The 16695-nt window shown below is 31.7% G+C and overlaps 1 protein-coding gene across 24 annotated transcripts in view; it reads left to right on the forward strand.

Annotated features, from left to right (window-relative positions):
* The window catches only part of LOC126777812 (twitchin), a 125326-nt gene that overhangs the window by 12128 nt on the left and 96503 nt on the right, over positions 1-16695 (forward strand). For 23 of the 24 annotated variants that reach the window (XM_050500970.1, XM_050500971.1, XM_050500950.1 and 20 more), the window contains exons 1-3: positions 4751-4929; positions 8132-8374; positions 11168-11307. In XM_050500970.1, the coding sequence (XP_050356927.1) occupies positions 8202-8374; positions 11168-11307 (313 nt within the window). In that variant the 5' untranslated portion in view covers positions 4751-4929; positions 8132-8201. Of the gene's footprint in view, positions 1-4750; positions 4930-8131; positions 8375-11167; positions 11308-16695 lie in introns of those variants that run through there. The other variant, XM_050500951.1, reaches the window with a different exon arrangement.

Here is a 16695-nt window from a genome sequence, read left to right on the forward strand (position 1 = left end):
TACTTAAATAGTAAATGTACTTTTAAAAAATCAGATTTTTGGAAACTTCTTTGGTGGTAAGGCTTTGTACAAGCTTGGCTGGATAGGTAACACAAACACATCAGAAATTACTGTATATATTGTACCGTGAAATAGCAATATACACACACACAAATACACACACATATCGTCACCATTACCAAAAATTTTGTGTCAAAGTTCAATTGTCTGGGTAAAAAGGTGAATATATAGTTAAAATAAAACTTGTATAAAAAATAGATTTTATTTAAGAAAAACCTTAACGAGAGTTTGAATTTAACTATTTTGAATTTTTAGCAAATGTAAAATGTTTAACTAAAGAGAAGAAACAGAAATGTCAATCAAATTATATTGTTTATTTATTTATCGCACTATAAAAACATAGTACACATTGCCTTTGCTTAAGATGTACTTCACTGGAATACCGTTTGTATTTTAGGTAATTTAAAAATATTTGACGGGGATTTATCCACATGTGAATGAGCTGATATGCTTAATTAATCTGCATGGAGATTGGATATACTATATAGGCTGTATATCATTAAACCCTTTGATTAAATCCATAAAAACTAGCTAGGGAAAAGAAGAAGAACGCTTGGTGTCTGGTATTCTCTATTATATGAATTACTATTAGTCTTAAAATATGTATGCTTAAATATTAATGTTTTATTAATAATGTATTATTGTTCAAGTTAATTAATTTTCTAATATTGGACACTGTAAGACGATTTTTGTCTATGCAATACATACAACTCAGTAGTCCATTGTAAATGGTAAGTAAGCCAGTGTAATTACAGGCACAAGGGAATAACATTTTAGTCCACTTGATTTGGGTGTGCAGTAACTATATATGAAAATAGTAGTTTGTGGCTATTTTTACTATTTTGGTATCAGTATCTATGGGCGAAGATAAGGAATTAAAGTTTTAATTTTGCTTGTCTGCCTTCTCGTAATATAAAACAGAAATTCTTTAACAAAAGGTTCTCCTGCTTAACATCGTAATTAGTTTTATTAAATGTGCAACATGATTTAACTTTAAACCTTTTTTTTTTATTTACATTTTTCTCAATGAAATAGTCATTTTAATACTCCGAATAATAATAAATATTTCTAGATATATCTTTTCCTAATTTAAGATGTCAGTCACCATAATTGCGTACGTGCCTTATAAAAGGTATCAGAAATTTCATCTTAAAATATTTTCAGGCGAATTAATCACTTAGCGCGTGTTTAGAGTATCGGCCAAATCACGAGACGTGTGTAATTGATCATTTGTTTCACGAACTAACGTGGCAGATCGCACAGCTATTAGTTAGTGGAAAATTTGAGATTAATTTTTATTTTTTTATTTTTTGACCTTTATAGTCACTGTATCATTTCTTAGAACACGTAGTTTCTGTGATTATTGCATCAAAACATAGATGTAGATACTATTGATAAATAAATTGTTGGTTTTGTCCTTGTCATAGCTTATATATTTGCATTATTTAAAGTATTGGTAGAAAAGGTGCACGTAAAACATTTACATAGTTGAATATTGCGCAATGAAGCTTACTAAAAATCTATAAATAATAACAAATAGCAAGAGCAGCAGGAAATCTAATTCAAACAACAGTAGACAAGACAAACAAACAGACGACCTACGCATGAAATATTTTGGATTTGATTTAATCATTTATATATTGACCGATGAGACTGAAGAATACAAATTTGCTTATAAAATGGCACATAAAGAAATGAACGATTAAGATTCAGTTTGTTCAAGGTCATCTTATCTAACATTAAAATTTAACCCATCTTGTTACTTTGTACTTCATTCAGATAGTTATAAATAAATGCTTTATCAGCAAGTTTAATATTTTTATTTTTTGGTAGGCAGGCCAATGGGTCTAATGGTAAGTTGTTACCACCGTTTGTAGACATTGGCACCATAAGATATACCTCTTACGTCGTCAATGCACTACTAAACTTAACTTCTAAATTAAGATGTCCCTTGTGTCTGTAATTACACTGGCTCACTCAGCTTTCATCATAACACAACAATACTAGTAATTTTGCCAAACAGCAATCTCTGAGGCGGTATACACATATATCGCATGGTTATCGCTGATCTCTTTAGATTTAAATTATTACAGTCATACATTTTCAAGTAAATCACAAACTCACGAATGCATCTCAAGTCTCAGCACACTTTACTAAACATAAATGTATTTTGGTAAGTATCATTGACTGAATAATGACGAGTTAAAAGCAACTTACCTGTGAATTTATTTGTCACCTGACTATCTGAATTGCCAAGAAGCAAATTAATGAAGAAACTGAAAAATATAGTAAGATAAATGGAGCCAATAATACTAGACTCATATGCTTGAGTGATGAAGTGTAGTATGAAGTGGACAAGCGAATGGGCCACCTAATGGTAAGTGGTCATCATCATCATAGACATTGGTGCTTTAAGAAGTATTAACTATTTCTTACATCACCACCAAAGCGCCACCAACCTTGGGAACCATTTTAGGTCCTTCGTAATAGTTAAAGTGGCTCATTCACCCTTTAGCGGTCTTTGGCGGTCGAATATATGGTACCTACTCAGACGTGCTTGCACAGTCTTTCCACCAATTGAATGTTTATAATAAGATGTCAAAGTAACACGGACCTTGTGGGACGTAGAATTTATGCAAAACCACTATCAGAAAAAATAAATAGAGAAATATTTAGTCAATCTGTTACTTAGACGATTAGTGTATCTCAATATAATATAAATTAATGTATCTCAATATACATATTATTTAAAAAATGCCCAGATGATATAGTGGAAAAGAGATTGATCTTAACCAAAAATCACTGTTTAAATTCTGGCAAACAATGCTTTATCATTTGTTTAACTTGTGTGTTTATTTCAACTCATGCTCGATGGTAAACAAAACATCGTGAGGTACGTAAATCTGATGGGCTTCATTTTCACACAAATATACAACTACATATACGTATTTGTATCTGTGTGTATGTGGATACTCACGAACCTTCACTTCAGATAACTTACCATTGGCCAGCAATTTACCGATTCTTCTCAATTACTATCAATTGCTTTTACGCATATCCCGTGAATTGTCCCAGGCTATTACAATATCAAATTTCATTGGGATCGATATGAAGGTTTAGACATGCCAAGGTAAAAACGGATATAAAGGGCTATTTTCCCATTTACAACATTATATTTCACATTATAGTATGTAGAACTAATGTCTATGATAATAAGTTAGGATTTCTTCAAGAACTTCTTCGCTTTTCTTGTTATTTAATAAAAAAGTATTCAGTAGGCTACTGCTTACTAGCTTCAAAATAGTGTTGATATATGATTAGTATGATCTATTGACGGAGTAACACGTTTAATAGAATCGCAAGCTTATGTTATTATTTTTGATACAATATGTATAGCGTTTTTAATGCTGTTTAACTACATTAAAAACAAGGTTAACGCAGATGGCGCAGTAGCTTTAGGTTCGATTTTACACAAAAAAATCGTCGCTAAGGACAATCAGATAGAAAGTTCATTAAACAAAATAATATATTTTTTATTTCTGATGTAAAAGGCAAACTAACCGATTTTATTCGTTTAACTACTAAATTAAAAGCGATTTAAATAATATAAGCAGACTGAATCAAATTGAAACAACGATAAAAAATTTGAGAAATTACTAGATTTTTGTTTACTTACAATTTCAATTTCTATCTACAACAGACATTAGATAACTTAAATCAAACTAATTCCTCTTTTCTTAACTACACTAATATAGGATTTAAGAAAAAGGTTAATCTATCTGACATTTACAATCACTGAATTACACAACAAGACCTATTAAACGGCTGATGAACTCGCTAACCAAAATAAAATTGTTAACTAGAGACAAAATCTATAAAAATATTTAAACTTATTCATTATCTATGAAGACAATTGATATAAATTACATATGTAAATAATTACAAAGATAGACGCAAAAAGTTAGCTGTTTTATATTGTTTGTTAAGTTCCTATCAGCAATATTATCGTCTGAGGGTAGTTGATAAATTATTTTTGTTATAAGTGAAGCTTTTTTAATTAGGAGTTTCTTTATACTGTTAACTGTCAGTATATACTGATTCTTCTTTTCTGAGTTATTATGTTCATCGTTATTGTAACATTTGTTTTTAACATATTTAACTAAATGTTTTTTGTAAAATTTGTACTTCTACTTTACTTTTACTTATTCCGCAGCGTTGATGATTTGGGATGATGGGATTAAAAAGGCGGCGTCTAGTGACAACAATCGGAATTCCATAAAAATAATAGTTAATGACGTTATTTGCTCTAGCACTAGACACACAGTTCTGACTGAATTTTGACATCTAAAAGTTACACATGATAGAAAAAACAAAATACATAAAACGCTCAACATTAATTTCTATTTAACATCTCTATTCTAAGGGAATAAAAATCATCAACTTGGTTTTAAAGACATAATGATGACCCGCAAAATAAAATCGGCGATGCTATGCTAGCTGAAACAATCAGTCAGTGTTGAAAGAATTCGACTTCATCCAACCCTTAAGATCCATTAGATCATATTCTATCTTCGACGGAAAACACCTCTGCATTGGGAACGTCACTATTCGTTATCCAACCGGCTGCACCGTCCCACGCAAATTCCCACACCACCTCGGCGGTTCGCCAACTTTTCATAGTTTAGTTACGATTTCGAAAACGACCCGACGCGTCCCGCCGCCGGCGACAACCCTATTTCTCGATTTTTTTTCGCTTTATCTTTGTCAATTTCTCGAACATCGTCGTTTAACTATTTGACTAATTGTGATTGTGTTTTGATTGTGAATTGACTATCTGTGAATTTGGATTACTTGATCGTTCAACGAACGGTACGTTTAACTACTTTTTTTTCATTTAAAATATCTTTTATTTAAATAAAAGATTTATATTTTATCAAAATATGTTAAATTTAAGGTAAAATAAACTTTAATTAGAAATTTTAAAGGTAATATTTTGAAAGAAGCTTCTATTGCTATATCAGGCAGTTTTGAACTATAACGAATAAACGAATATAAGGTTTTTGGTTTAGATATTTAATTAAATGAAAGAAAATGAATAAGCATTAGGTAATCGTCGGAAGTTACAAGAAACTAAAAAGTTCTCCGAGGCCTTCAACGATTACAGAAATAGATGCGTCGTTTCATTTATACTTCTGAAATTCTAACACTGGACACCCACACACTCACACTTCACCTTGTTGGTAGATGGCGCTGACCGCTCAGAAAATGAGTCATTTCAGCGCTTTAAGATAAATCTTGCCTAGCTACACTGCGTACGATGTTTTCACCGAAATCATTCGTTTAGTCGTCTTTTAAGTAAGAGAATAATGTGTTTTTTTTAAATTTCCTATTTAAAATAAAGTCAATATATACATAATATATGATATAGGATTATTGACCCCTGTAAACATTTTCGTTCGATTTTTTTTAATCCTTTTATATCTACTCTTATTGACAAACTCATAATCTTCTTCTCATTTATTTAATGTTATCATAACTGTAAAATAAGTGGTTGGTGTCACTTTTGCCCATTTGGTAATAAAAGAGTTTACTTTTGATTAAAATTGATTATTAAGATAGGCATTATCGTAATTACGCTGCGAAGCGCTGGCGCATCTTATTTTTAAAACGTTGCTCGTTGGTGTAAGTTCTATTCTCAAAGTTATCTTCTACGTATACTCTTTCTGTACTGCCTCAAATATCGTATTTAGTCAGCGACCTTTATTATTCAAGTCTACTTAAAATAAAATAAATGTAACTAAATTTTCGTCTTTGTATTTTAACAACCAAACATCGTTATATATTTAAAATAACCCTATGGCTAAAATCACTACACAATAATTTATATAATGTTTCTACCAGTTTTAGTCATTACCATGCTTGCTATTGCTATGTTCATGGTTGGCAATAGTGGTCAAAGTGCAAATTATCCTGGTAAAGTAAATTTTTCATTTTAATTCTAGAGATGCCAAATAAATATTATTTTAGAAGTATATGTTATGAAGATGTTTATATTCATTACAAACTAAATAAATAAATATAAATTTATTTCGTGTATCTCGAAAACTGTTGTAACGATTTGGTTCAAATTTTGTATTTAGAGAAGATTTAGCTTCTTAATTTAATCTCTTATATATCTTTTATATAGGTGTTTCCTGAAAATACGCAATTTTAATATAAATAAACATAACTAATTATGAGAGCCGAGCGAAGCTCGGTCGCCCAGCAGTGCTATTCTGTAAGAACTCAATTACTGTTATAATTATGTCGCATATCACTTTCTGACATTAAGAATACAGGGTCATCTAAATAAAAAAAATGCGAACTCATTTTTAATACTTTTTACTAATAGTATTAGTAATGTATTAAATGCTTATGTAGGCTCATTAAAAGATTGTTTAATAGATAAAGTCATAATCACTCAATTGTCGTCTGGATTTCAGACAGCATTTTACAAGGACTATAAAACATTTTATAAGAATTTTAATATTAAAATTAAAATCTTTAGTAGCTACAATACAGTTTAATGTTATTGTATTTACTATCGTATATTGCTTATGATATGTATTAATTGTTCAAAATAAATCAATAAAAATAAATAGATACACAAATAAATAAACAGTAGAAAATTTTTGGCAAATTCAATAATTGATATTATTTTTAACGCAATCGGTGGTCTTTGGAATTATCTTAAAAACAAAAAACAGTGTATAAAAGACTTATCGTAAATAATGAAGATGTTTAAGATAATCTACCAATTCGCTATATTGTTATGAAAATATAAAGATTGATTAAATTATTTTTAAAAATACAGTCAATGTGACTGTAACTGAACATAAGTAGCAGAAAAAAACAACTCCATAAAAAATTACTTCTTATTTGTCGACAAAGCAGAGTATACCTTTGTATATCAAATTTCATAAGAATTCGTCCAATCTTTGGGGTATTATCGAATGTCTATTCACAAAATTTTCGCTGTTACTCCGCTAGTTATGATAGTTACGCCGCGTTTTCGATCGCGTTACGTGTTATCGCTGCGCACACATGGCTCATAACATATTGTAAAGCAAATGAATCTAACGCATTTTTTCAGTCGGTCCTGTAGTTCCAGAAATCGTGAGAAAATTAACTCTTCAGCTTTATATTATCCTTTCTAATATTATTAATGCGATAGTGAATTTGTTTGTTACGTTTTCACGTCTTAACTAATCAACCGATCATTATGAAAGTTTCACATTGTTACGGGTGCAGAAAAGAACATACGGTACCTAACCTCATTAACACCCTAATTTGTTAATTATAGATGTATCTTAGATGACATCTTGAGTCAAGGCGATATCGATGTCAACTCGAAGTGTCAGTTGTTTATCAAGGAATATACACTAGACATGTATCGGAAAGTCTAGTGATTCTATCATCACAAAGTTGATGTGATTACAATACTGTTTTATAATCGCCGTATCAGCGTATCAGTATACAGCATAAAACTGCTACATATTAATAATAATTCCATTTTATCATCTCTACTAATTTAGTCTAATGCGCGTTCCTATCAAATATGTTGATATTATTTTTGAAATATTATTAATTCAATTCAATTTGTTATTTTTTTTTTTTTTGTGTATTAGCTTTAAGTGGAAACTTGATTGATTTGTGATTTTTGTTATTTTTGTTTTATATTACAGTGTTTTTAAAATTGTTTGTTTCCCAAATAAATAAATAAATAAATTATTTTATACATTATTAATCATTAAAAAATCAAGTATCTTTAAATAGAAAAAATACAAAAGGTTTACATACAGAAGGTGATAGGTTTAATGATATCTACGCTAGTTTTTGGCCGTGTGTTAGGGGTAGGGGAGGAGAGGTATTATCAGCTATTAGGTATTAAAAAGTAACTTATGTACTTTCTTGGAGTTCGAGCTTGCTTAGTACCAAATTTCAACAAATCTGTTCGGTGGTTCTTAAATGCTCCGAAAATGCTTAATTCTTTATCAACAAATGCTTATAATACCATTATCTTGTCCACCAGGTCCCTAACTCATCTGTTTTCCGAAGCAGAAGCGTCAATTCTTACCCAGTGATGACAAACACCTAGCAATATGGGGGTGACCGACGATTTTGCCCCGAGCTTCACCCAGAAGCCGCAGCTGCGTCAAGAGGACGATGGCAACAAGCTCATCTTCGAGTGCCAACTTCTGGCTTCGCCGAAGCCAGAGATCAGCTGGTATCGCAGTGATGAACTGCTCAAAGAGGATATTAGGACACAATTTAAGTAAGTTGTAATTTTTTTTTCTTCGGTATTGAATAATAACGCATTTAATGATATGTATTTATAAAATAAGATATATAGATAATTTGATTGAGTAGCCACTGTTATGAGAGTTGTAGATACATTGTAAATAAGTACAATAATCTCAAAATCTGAACAAAAAAGAAAGAAAAATAAATATCCTAATTTAATAAATATAATAATAATTTATTAAAGTTTTTTAAATACAAATAATTCTAAATGACATAAGAAATTATTTAAATGTGTAATGTCTTTTATCATGATGCGTTGTTCTATCTACAAAATAATTATAAAAAAAAAAAATTAACGGAAGACATTTATAGTTTAAGTATAAAAATGTTTATTTATAAAATTGTATTGTTGACGGTGTGTAAAGATAAGCTTAAACAAACACAAAGTGTTGAACAACTAAACAGGTTGGGACTATTGTATTTTCGTAACAAACCAAAACACCTTTAGTTTTCTTTTTTAGAACGTAGATCAATTAATGTATAGCATTAGGGTCAACGACACGGTCGCCTGACCGATTCACGATTTCCTCTTAATGTTCCTTTTGATACTAATATAAGCCAAGACAATCGAAAGTTGACACATTTGGCACGGCCGACCGTCTCGATACAAATAAAAAGGACAAATGTGAATCGATATATTCGTATCATTAAGTAATTGTACAAATAATGCGACTGTTTAGACTACGAGTTTTTAGTACTATGTATGTTAATATCATTATTAAAATTCGTGTATTTGGAGAAAATGTATGTTGAGTATCGCAACCAAATTGTGCATGTTTCTGATTTGTCGATTCCGTTATGGAATTGAAAAAAATCACCAATATCATATGGATGGATATAAATGGTATTGTATAATAAGACACGGTGATTTTATTATTTAAAAGCGTCCTTGCATTTTAACAGCCCTTTCAGACACAATTGTGACGAATTATGAAAATGCGGCTAGTTTTTCGCACTGCTGGCCTTGACGTGACTGTCATATACTATGGCAAGATGGCTAATAAAAATAATTGAAATCGAGGACTAAGTTAATTGCTACTACAATTTTTAAAATTAATATAATTTTATTAGTTCACTGCAGGTGGTGCAAATTTTAAAAAGTCCTAATTTATCTATTTTTTTTTTATATTAGTCAAAGGATCAAAGTTGTGTGCCTAAATTGAAAAAAAACTAAGTCTTGTGAATAACCATGTCGTATATTCACTGCTCGACTAATGCGTCTTTGGAAGAGACCGTCTCAATAATGAAATAAAAATATAAACAAATATTTATACTAGGTTACGTATTGCTTAATACCGATTGGTAATATTTAACTATTCAAACGAGACGCTGTCACAGTTCGAAGACAAGTGTGTTATCGCGAATATCGATTTTCGCACAGGTACGATTACGACCAATCTTAAGGATATATCATTGACGATCCCAACAAAAGGCGTAATAATATTTTTTTTTTTAAATCGAACCGTTCGTAAGTAGACTTTTGTTATTTAACCCAGATTATTTTAATAATATTATAAATTCAAAATGATAGAGGAGCGCAGCAACCAAAATAAATAAAAAAACAAAGTGATTGTTTGTGCGCTTTTAAATTAACAAGATCTTCTCCAGAATCCAACTCTCTGTGTCTTGTAGTTTTAGTATTGCGCTGAAAAATAAATCAATCTAGTCACAAGGTAACGTCTGTATTAGCGCTATATTTTATTTTGAGGATAATTCGTCAGAACATTTTTTTGGCACCGATTCATATTTCAATTTTGTCATATGTTGTTTATTATATATCTTAAAACGAAGCCGTAGTTTGTAGTTTAAGTCCTTCTCTGATTTGAAATTGAAACCATCGAGCTCGTAGACTGATAGTCTTAATTAAAATCCATTAGAAACATTAAAAGTTTTCTCCTATATTTTTCCTCTTTAGTCGATTACTAACGCTCGATAAACAGATTGTAAGATCTGAGCTTCAAACCATGACATTTTCCACAGTTTCCTTGGCTTACATTATAAGTTATCTACTTATAGTTATTATTCTACATAATATATAATTATTATTTTTAACTTTTTTTATTTATATAAGAATTATTTATATTATAAAATAGGAACTGTACCATATCGTGACCACGTGGAATTGTGTCAAGAATGTTATTAGCATTTCTCCGCATGCAATGCCGATCCTCTGGGCAAAAAATGAACCAGCCCTGTCATAATAGAAGCAATAAGGCAGTGTTATATTTTTAATTAATGATTTCGCACTATTACTCCATGTTCCATGCGTTTCAACTGCCAACGGAACAAACCCATATTTTGGAATAACAGACGAATATTTGCAACGTTTGTTCGGTTCAGCTTTTTAACATTAAATAGGGACACTAGTTATTTAATGAATTAGAAAATTAGTGAAATAAAGCATTGAAGTATTATGCTTTTAAATTAATACATAAGCCCTAAATATAATTATGAAAAATATATTTTATTCAGTTAGAAGACTTGCACTCTATTAATATGAATATATCATATCAAAGGGTGAAATATTTTACTAAGTCAAAACCTGTTCGTTTGACACGTCTGAAACGGCTCTAATTAATAAGTATGTAGATTTAGCACTTGTGCATTATAATATAGAGAATATATTATTTTATTTATTTTCTTACATAGCTTAAGTTATTGTTAGCTAAATTATGTGCTTCCGAAGGATTTATTTCAAATTTATGCTAAGGAGTATTTTTTTATGTTGTATATTATTTTATTTAAACTAAATAAACTTTCTCAGGATCCAGAGCATCGCCAACAACAAGTTTTTGGTGGTGCTGGAGCTGGACGACGTGATCGAGACAGATGCGGGGCTTTACAAAGTTAAGGCTAAAAATAAGATGGGTGAGGTGGCCGCCTCCATCAACCTTAACTTTAGCCGTGAGTATCATTACTTTACTAATAATAATCTTTGAGGCTTCGCCCTCGACTACTATACATATGTATTGTTGTTCATTTTACGTGCGACACATAAGTCTAGCTTCGAAAACTTTTTGAACGGATCAATTGGATGAAATTCAAAATGTAATAAAAAACAAAGTGATTGTTTGTGCGCTTTTAAATTAACAAGATCTTCTCCAGAATCTAACTTTCTGTGTCTTGTAGTTTTAGTATTGCGCTGAAAAATCAGTCACTAGTCACAATTGTACGTCTGTATTGGCGCTATAGTTTATTGTGTTATCCTACAATAATTATAATCAGTGCGGGAATAACCAAGCGCGGGTCCCGTAGAAAAATCTTTCGACTGGCCCTTGATCTGCTATGGGTTCTTAAGTTCAATCTTTCAATAGACAGAATAGATCATTAGTTCGTCCGCACCACCAAAGCAATGAATGCTTTGAAATCTTAATAATTCATTTGCATTTGGTTGATTAATTTGTCAGTTGACGACCAGTCTGCCTGTATTACAGTGCAAATGACAATTATCAATATAATGACGTCCTCCAGACGACAAGTCTGTCAATATTACAGTGAAAATAACAGCTTTCAATATAATGATGTCTTCAGGCGACCAGTCTGTCAATATTACAGTTCAAATGTCAGCCGTCAATATAATGATGTTCTCCGGACGACCAGTCTGTCAATATTACAGTTCAAATAACAGCTGTCAATATAATGATGTTCTGACGACCATGCTGTCTGTAATATAGTGCAATTGTCAGCCGTCATTACTTATTGTCCTGACGACCAACCTGTCAATATTACAGTGGGAAAGTGTAACGTTTCGGTTTTACGTTTTTGTGATAGCAAGTAAATTCAATATAGCGCGTCTTAATAAGTTTTACTCAAAATATCAGGACATATGAAATAGGCGTTTTGAACGGGAGGAATATAAAGTCAATATTTTTTTGTAAAATATATTTAATTAATCAAAGTATGCACCGTTGTTATCTATGCACTTTTGCTATCTCATAGGTAGTTCATTGATCCCTTTACTAAAAAAACCATGGGGGCGAGAATCAATTAACTCTTTGAAGGCGGTTTGGACTGCCCCATCGAAGTTGAATTTTTTTCCTTGTAAGAAGTTGTCCAAATTCCGGAAAAAACGGTAATCTGTTAGAGCAAGGTCCGGGGAGTACGGTGGATGTCGCAGATATTACAATTGTAGCTCATCTAACTTAGTGGTTGTTTGTTGTGCAGTGTGTGGTATTGTGTTGTCATGAAGCAGCAGTGGCCTATAGCTATTGACCAATCTCGGTTGTTTAGCAGCTAGATCTTCCTTCATGATTTGCAGTTGCTGACAATAGATATCTTCCGTAATCGTTTGGCGAGATTTTAGAAAGCTGTAATGAACGACACCGGCGCTAGTCCACCAAACATTCACAAGTAATTTTTTCTGCGTCAATTTTCGTTTAGGGCAGGATTTGGCTGGGTCTCCAGGGTTCAGCCATTGCGACGAGCGCTTCCGATTATAGCACAGTTATCCACTTTTCATCACAAGTAATGATTCGATTGAAAATCCCTTCATTATTGTGTCGTTTGAGCAAAGTAACACAGCAGTCGACGCGTGTTTGCAAGTTCGATTCACTCAATTCATGAGGTACCCATCGTTCAATTTTTTTTACTTTCCCAATTTGCTTCAAGTGGATTAATACAGTTTTATCACTTATCCCGAAGCCTGCAGCTATCTCTGAAGTGCTTTGTGATGGATCCGCTTCCACAATAGCCTTTAATTCTTCATTTTCCACTTTGGTCTCCGGCCGTCTACGGGGTTGGTTCTGAAGGACGAAATTTCCAGAACGCAAACGTTGAAACCAAAAATACGGTGGTATTTTCTTTTGCGACACCAGCGTCGTACACATCATTAATCCTTCGAGCTGTTTCTGCAGCACTGATGCCACGGTAGAACTCGTATTCGTAAATATACTGATATTTCATGTTTTCCATTGTGCGGTTATAAGCGACGCCAAAGAAAAAAATAATGAAGAAAACATATGAATGACTGTTTTCAAAACTCAAATGTGCCACCTAAATTAATTTATAAATTTGAATTTGGAATTCTTAAACAAAGAGGAGATATTTCAGATCAAAGTGGTCAGTACGACAAAACGCTAATTGGACCTAATATTTTGCTCAGGCAAAGATGAATGACTTTTAATATCCTCCTTTTGCACGGGGCCCGTAGCAATTGCTACTATTGCTTAATTAATCCGGCACTGATTATAATACATTATATTATTTATAAATATTATTATATTTAATTACAATCTAATTTTTTCATTGAATATAAAATTTCGTGTCTGTGGCCGTTGAGGAGTCTCGAGATAACCCTGAATGTAGAATCAGGTCATACTTATCAAAAATGCATGTATTTCAACTCCGTTGGATAAGAGGAGGTGTTTTAAACAACAATTATTGAGGTGTTTTGAGTTCGATTCTCTGTTTTTAATAGGATTTATTTTATAAAATAAGTAGGCGGATAGGCTAAGGGGTCACCTGATGTAAGCTGTCACCTCCGCCTATAGACATTGGAAGTGTAAGAAATATTAACAGTCTCTTACATCGCCAATGTGCTACCAACCTTGGCAACAATAAATGTACCTACCCAGACTAGCTTGCACAAAGTGAAACACCTAGTAAAAGTATATTATATTATATATATTTTAGTATATTATATTATATATATTTTAGTATATTATATTATATATATTTTAGTATAGCCGAGATGGCCTAGTGGTAAGAACGCATGAATCTTAACCGATGATCGTGGGTTCAAACCCGGGCAAGCACCAGTGAATTTTCATGTGCTTAATTTGTGTTTATAATTCATCTCGTGCTTAACGGTGAAGGAAAACATCGTGAGGAAACCTGCATGTGTCTAATTTCATTGAAATTCTGCCACATGTGTATTCTACCAACCCGCATTGGAGCAGCGTGGTGGAATAAGCTCCAAACCTTCTCCTCAAAAGGGAGAGGAGGCCTTAGCTCAGCAGTGGGACATTAACAGGCTGTTACTGTTACTGTATATCATATGTATATAAATATATATATTGTAATTATTTTCAATTAACTTATCTCAAAACTCTTATCTGAACCTGACTGTCTGTTATCTAGATGCTCTAGTAGCTATCTCCTAAATCACTACTTACCTTATTATTTACTTTACTTGTTAGACAAGTTTGTGTGGATCAAATCTTATAATTGAGTTCAATGCACGTTACATACAAACGAGTACAGAAATAATATAATCTAAATCTAATTGACATTCACATACCTATACATAGAAAAACATATAGCTTTTAAAATTCCAAGAATACTATACAAGCGTATTGTTAAAAGCTATTTATATATCATAACATAATATATTTATTTTGTAAGACACATAACGTAACTCAACACTGGTGTCAATAAAAATATAAAAATAATACCATTAGTCACACACAAAAATATATTAAGAAAAAATTTACCGCTGCGCGCTGATCGTAGCCGAACTCATTGGCAAGATGTATCTAAATACGATGACATGCTTGTGACGATAACTTGAGACAGTATCGTCGAGAATAATTATCTTATTGATATAATTCCAATATCATTATTCACTTTTGCTTTGAATAAATTATGTTAATATACACTTACTCACTTTTTATTAAAAAATAAACAAATAATAAAGATATTTTTATTATCCAACTTCTTTGCGATAGTTATTAATGTGGCTGACTTCTATCTTAAAACGATAATGAAAATAATATTTAATAAATTATCATACATTACGTGTTACTACGTGTCATATCCTGTTTTATGAAACCGAGTAACTATAAAATTCTAACCGCTTTTTCTTGGTATACTCTACATTCAGAATCAGTTATTTACAAAAAAATTAATCTTGTTAAATAACTATTCAATGGTGCTCATAACAACATATTCCAACAAAATATTTGTTTATTCTGATACACGATCCATTATAAGAAGGCCCCAGATACGATTACGGCAAGCAAGTACCGTAGGTTATAATCACTTTCAATAGTAATTTTACAATATTATGATTAACGCGAATTCGATTAAGCATTATAAGAAAAAAATAACAATTTTAATCCAGGTAAACAATTCCAGCACACTTTCTTTTTTGAAATCTTAGGCTTGAGTCACTTGTAATAAATTATAAGCCTAAAACAAGCTTTTTGGGGTTATTTATAATATACTAGTGTACAAAATTTGCCACACTTGTTTATATAATCGCTGTAACTCATTTCAGTTAATTACTGAAATCAACGTAATTAATTTCTATTTTAAATATAGAACAACAAATTCGAAACAGATTCCAAAACTCGATCTAGAAATGTCAGAAAATTATATTAGATTGATTATAATAATTATAATATTTAAATGATGATACACATGATGACATTAAAATAGCGTATTACCATTAAACAGCGTTCATCATTTCACGAATGCAACACGAAGTCAGTTCATACAGAAAAGCTCTGATGTACATTTGCAACAATATCGTCACTTATGAACGCTTTTTATCTCTTTCTGTCATCATTAATTTGACATTCGAAGGAAGAATACAAAGCAATGTTTAATAATTCACCTCCTAAAGAACATTTATAAAAGCCGTATACATTTTAAATCAGCACCAGTAAGATATAGTACATTCAGAGGACGATGGAAATACCAAGCACCTAGCAATATTCTGAGATCATTTCCATTGCGATTTCAAATGTTTATATCTGTTTGATGTTATTCAAAGTAAACTTTCAAACGAACAAGCTGTTACAGTACTATTTCTTGAATCTGATATATATAAACATAACGTAGTAAATCATTTTTATATAAATACGTAGAAATCTTTTTACTAAATTTACCTGGCGGTAGGGGTTTGCGCCTGTCTGGGTAGGCCCACTCATTAGATATTCTGCCGGAAAGCTGTGTAACTACAGGCAAAAGGGACATAACAACTCATTTCCCAAGGTTGGTGGTACATTGACGATCTAAGGAATAGTTATTATTTCTTACCTCACCAATGTCTATAGGCGGTGGTGACCACTTACCATCAGGTGGTCCTGTCGCTCGTCCGCTTACCTATAAAAAAACGATGTCCAAATGCTAAATATTACGGGATAAAAATAAGTAACAATAAATGCCCCATTGCTAGACAATGGCCTCCTCTACTCTTGAACTTAGTTCACCATACTGACCCAATGTAGATTAGATACACATGTACTATATATATACTACTGTTGGAAGGGCTTTGTGCAAGCTCGTCTGGGTAGGTACCACCCATTCATTAGATATTCTACCGCAAAACAGCAATACTTGATATTGTTG

Source organism: Nymphalis io, chromosome 24 (assembly GCF_905147045.1).
Source record: "Nymphalis io chromosome 24, ilAglIoxx1.1, whole genome shotgun sequence".
NCBI classification, from domain to species: Eukaryota; Metazoa; Arthropoda; class Insecta; order Lepidoptera; family Nymphalidae; genus Nymphalis; species Nymphalis io.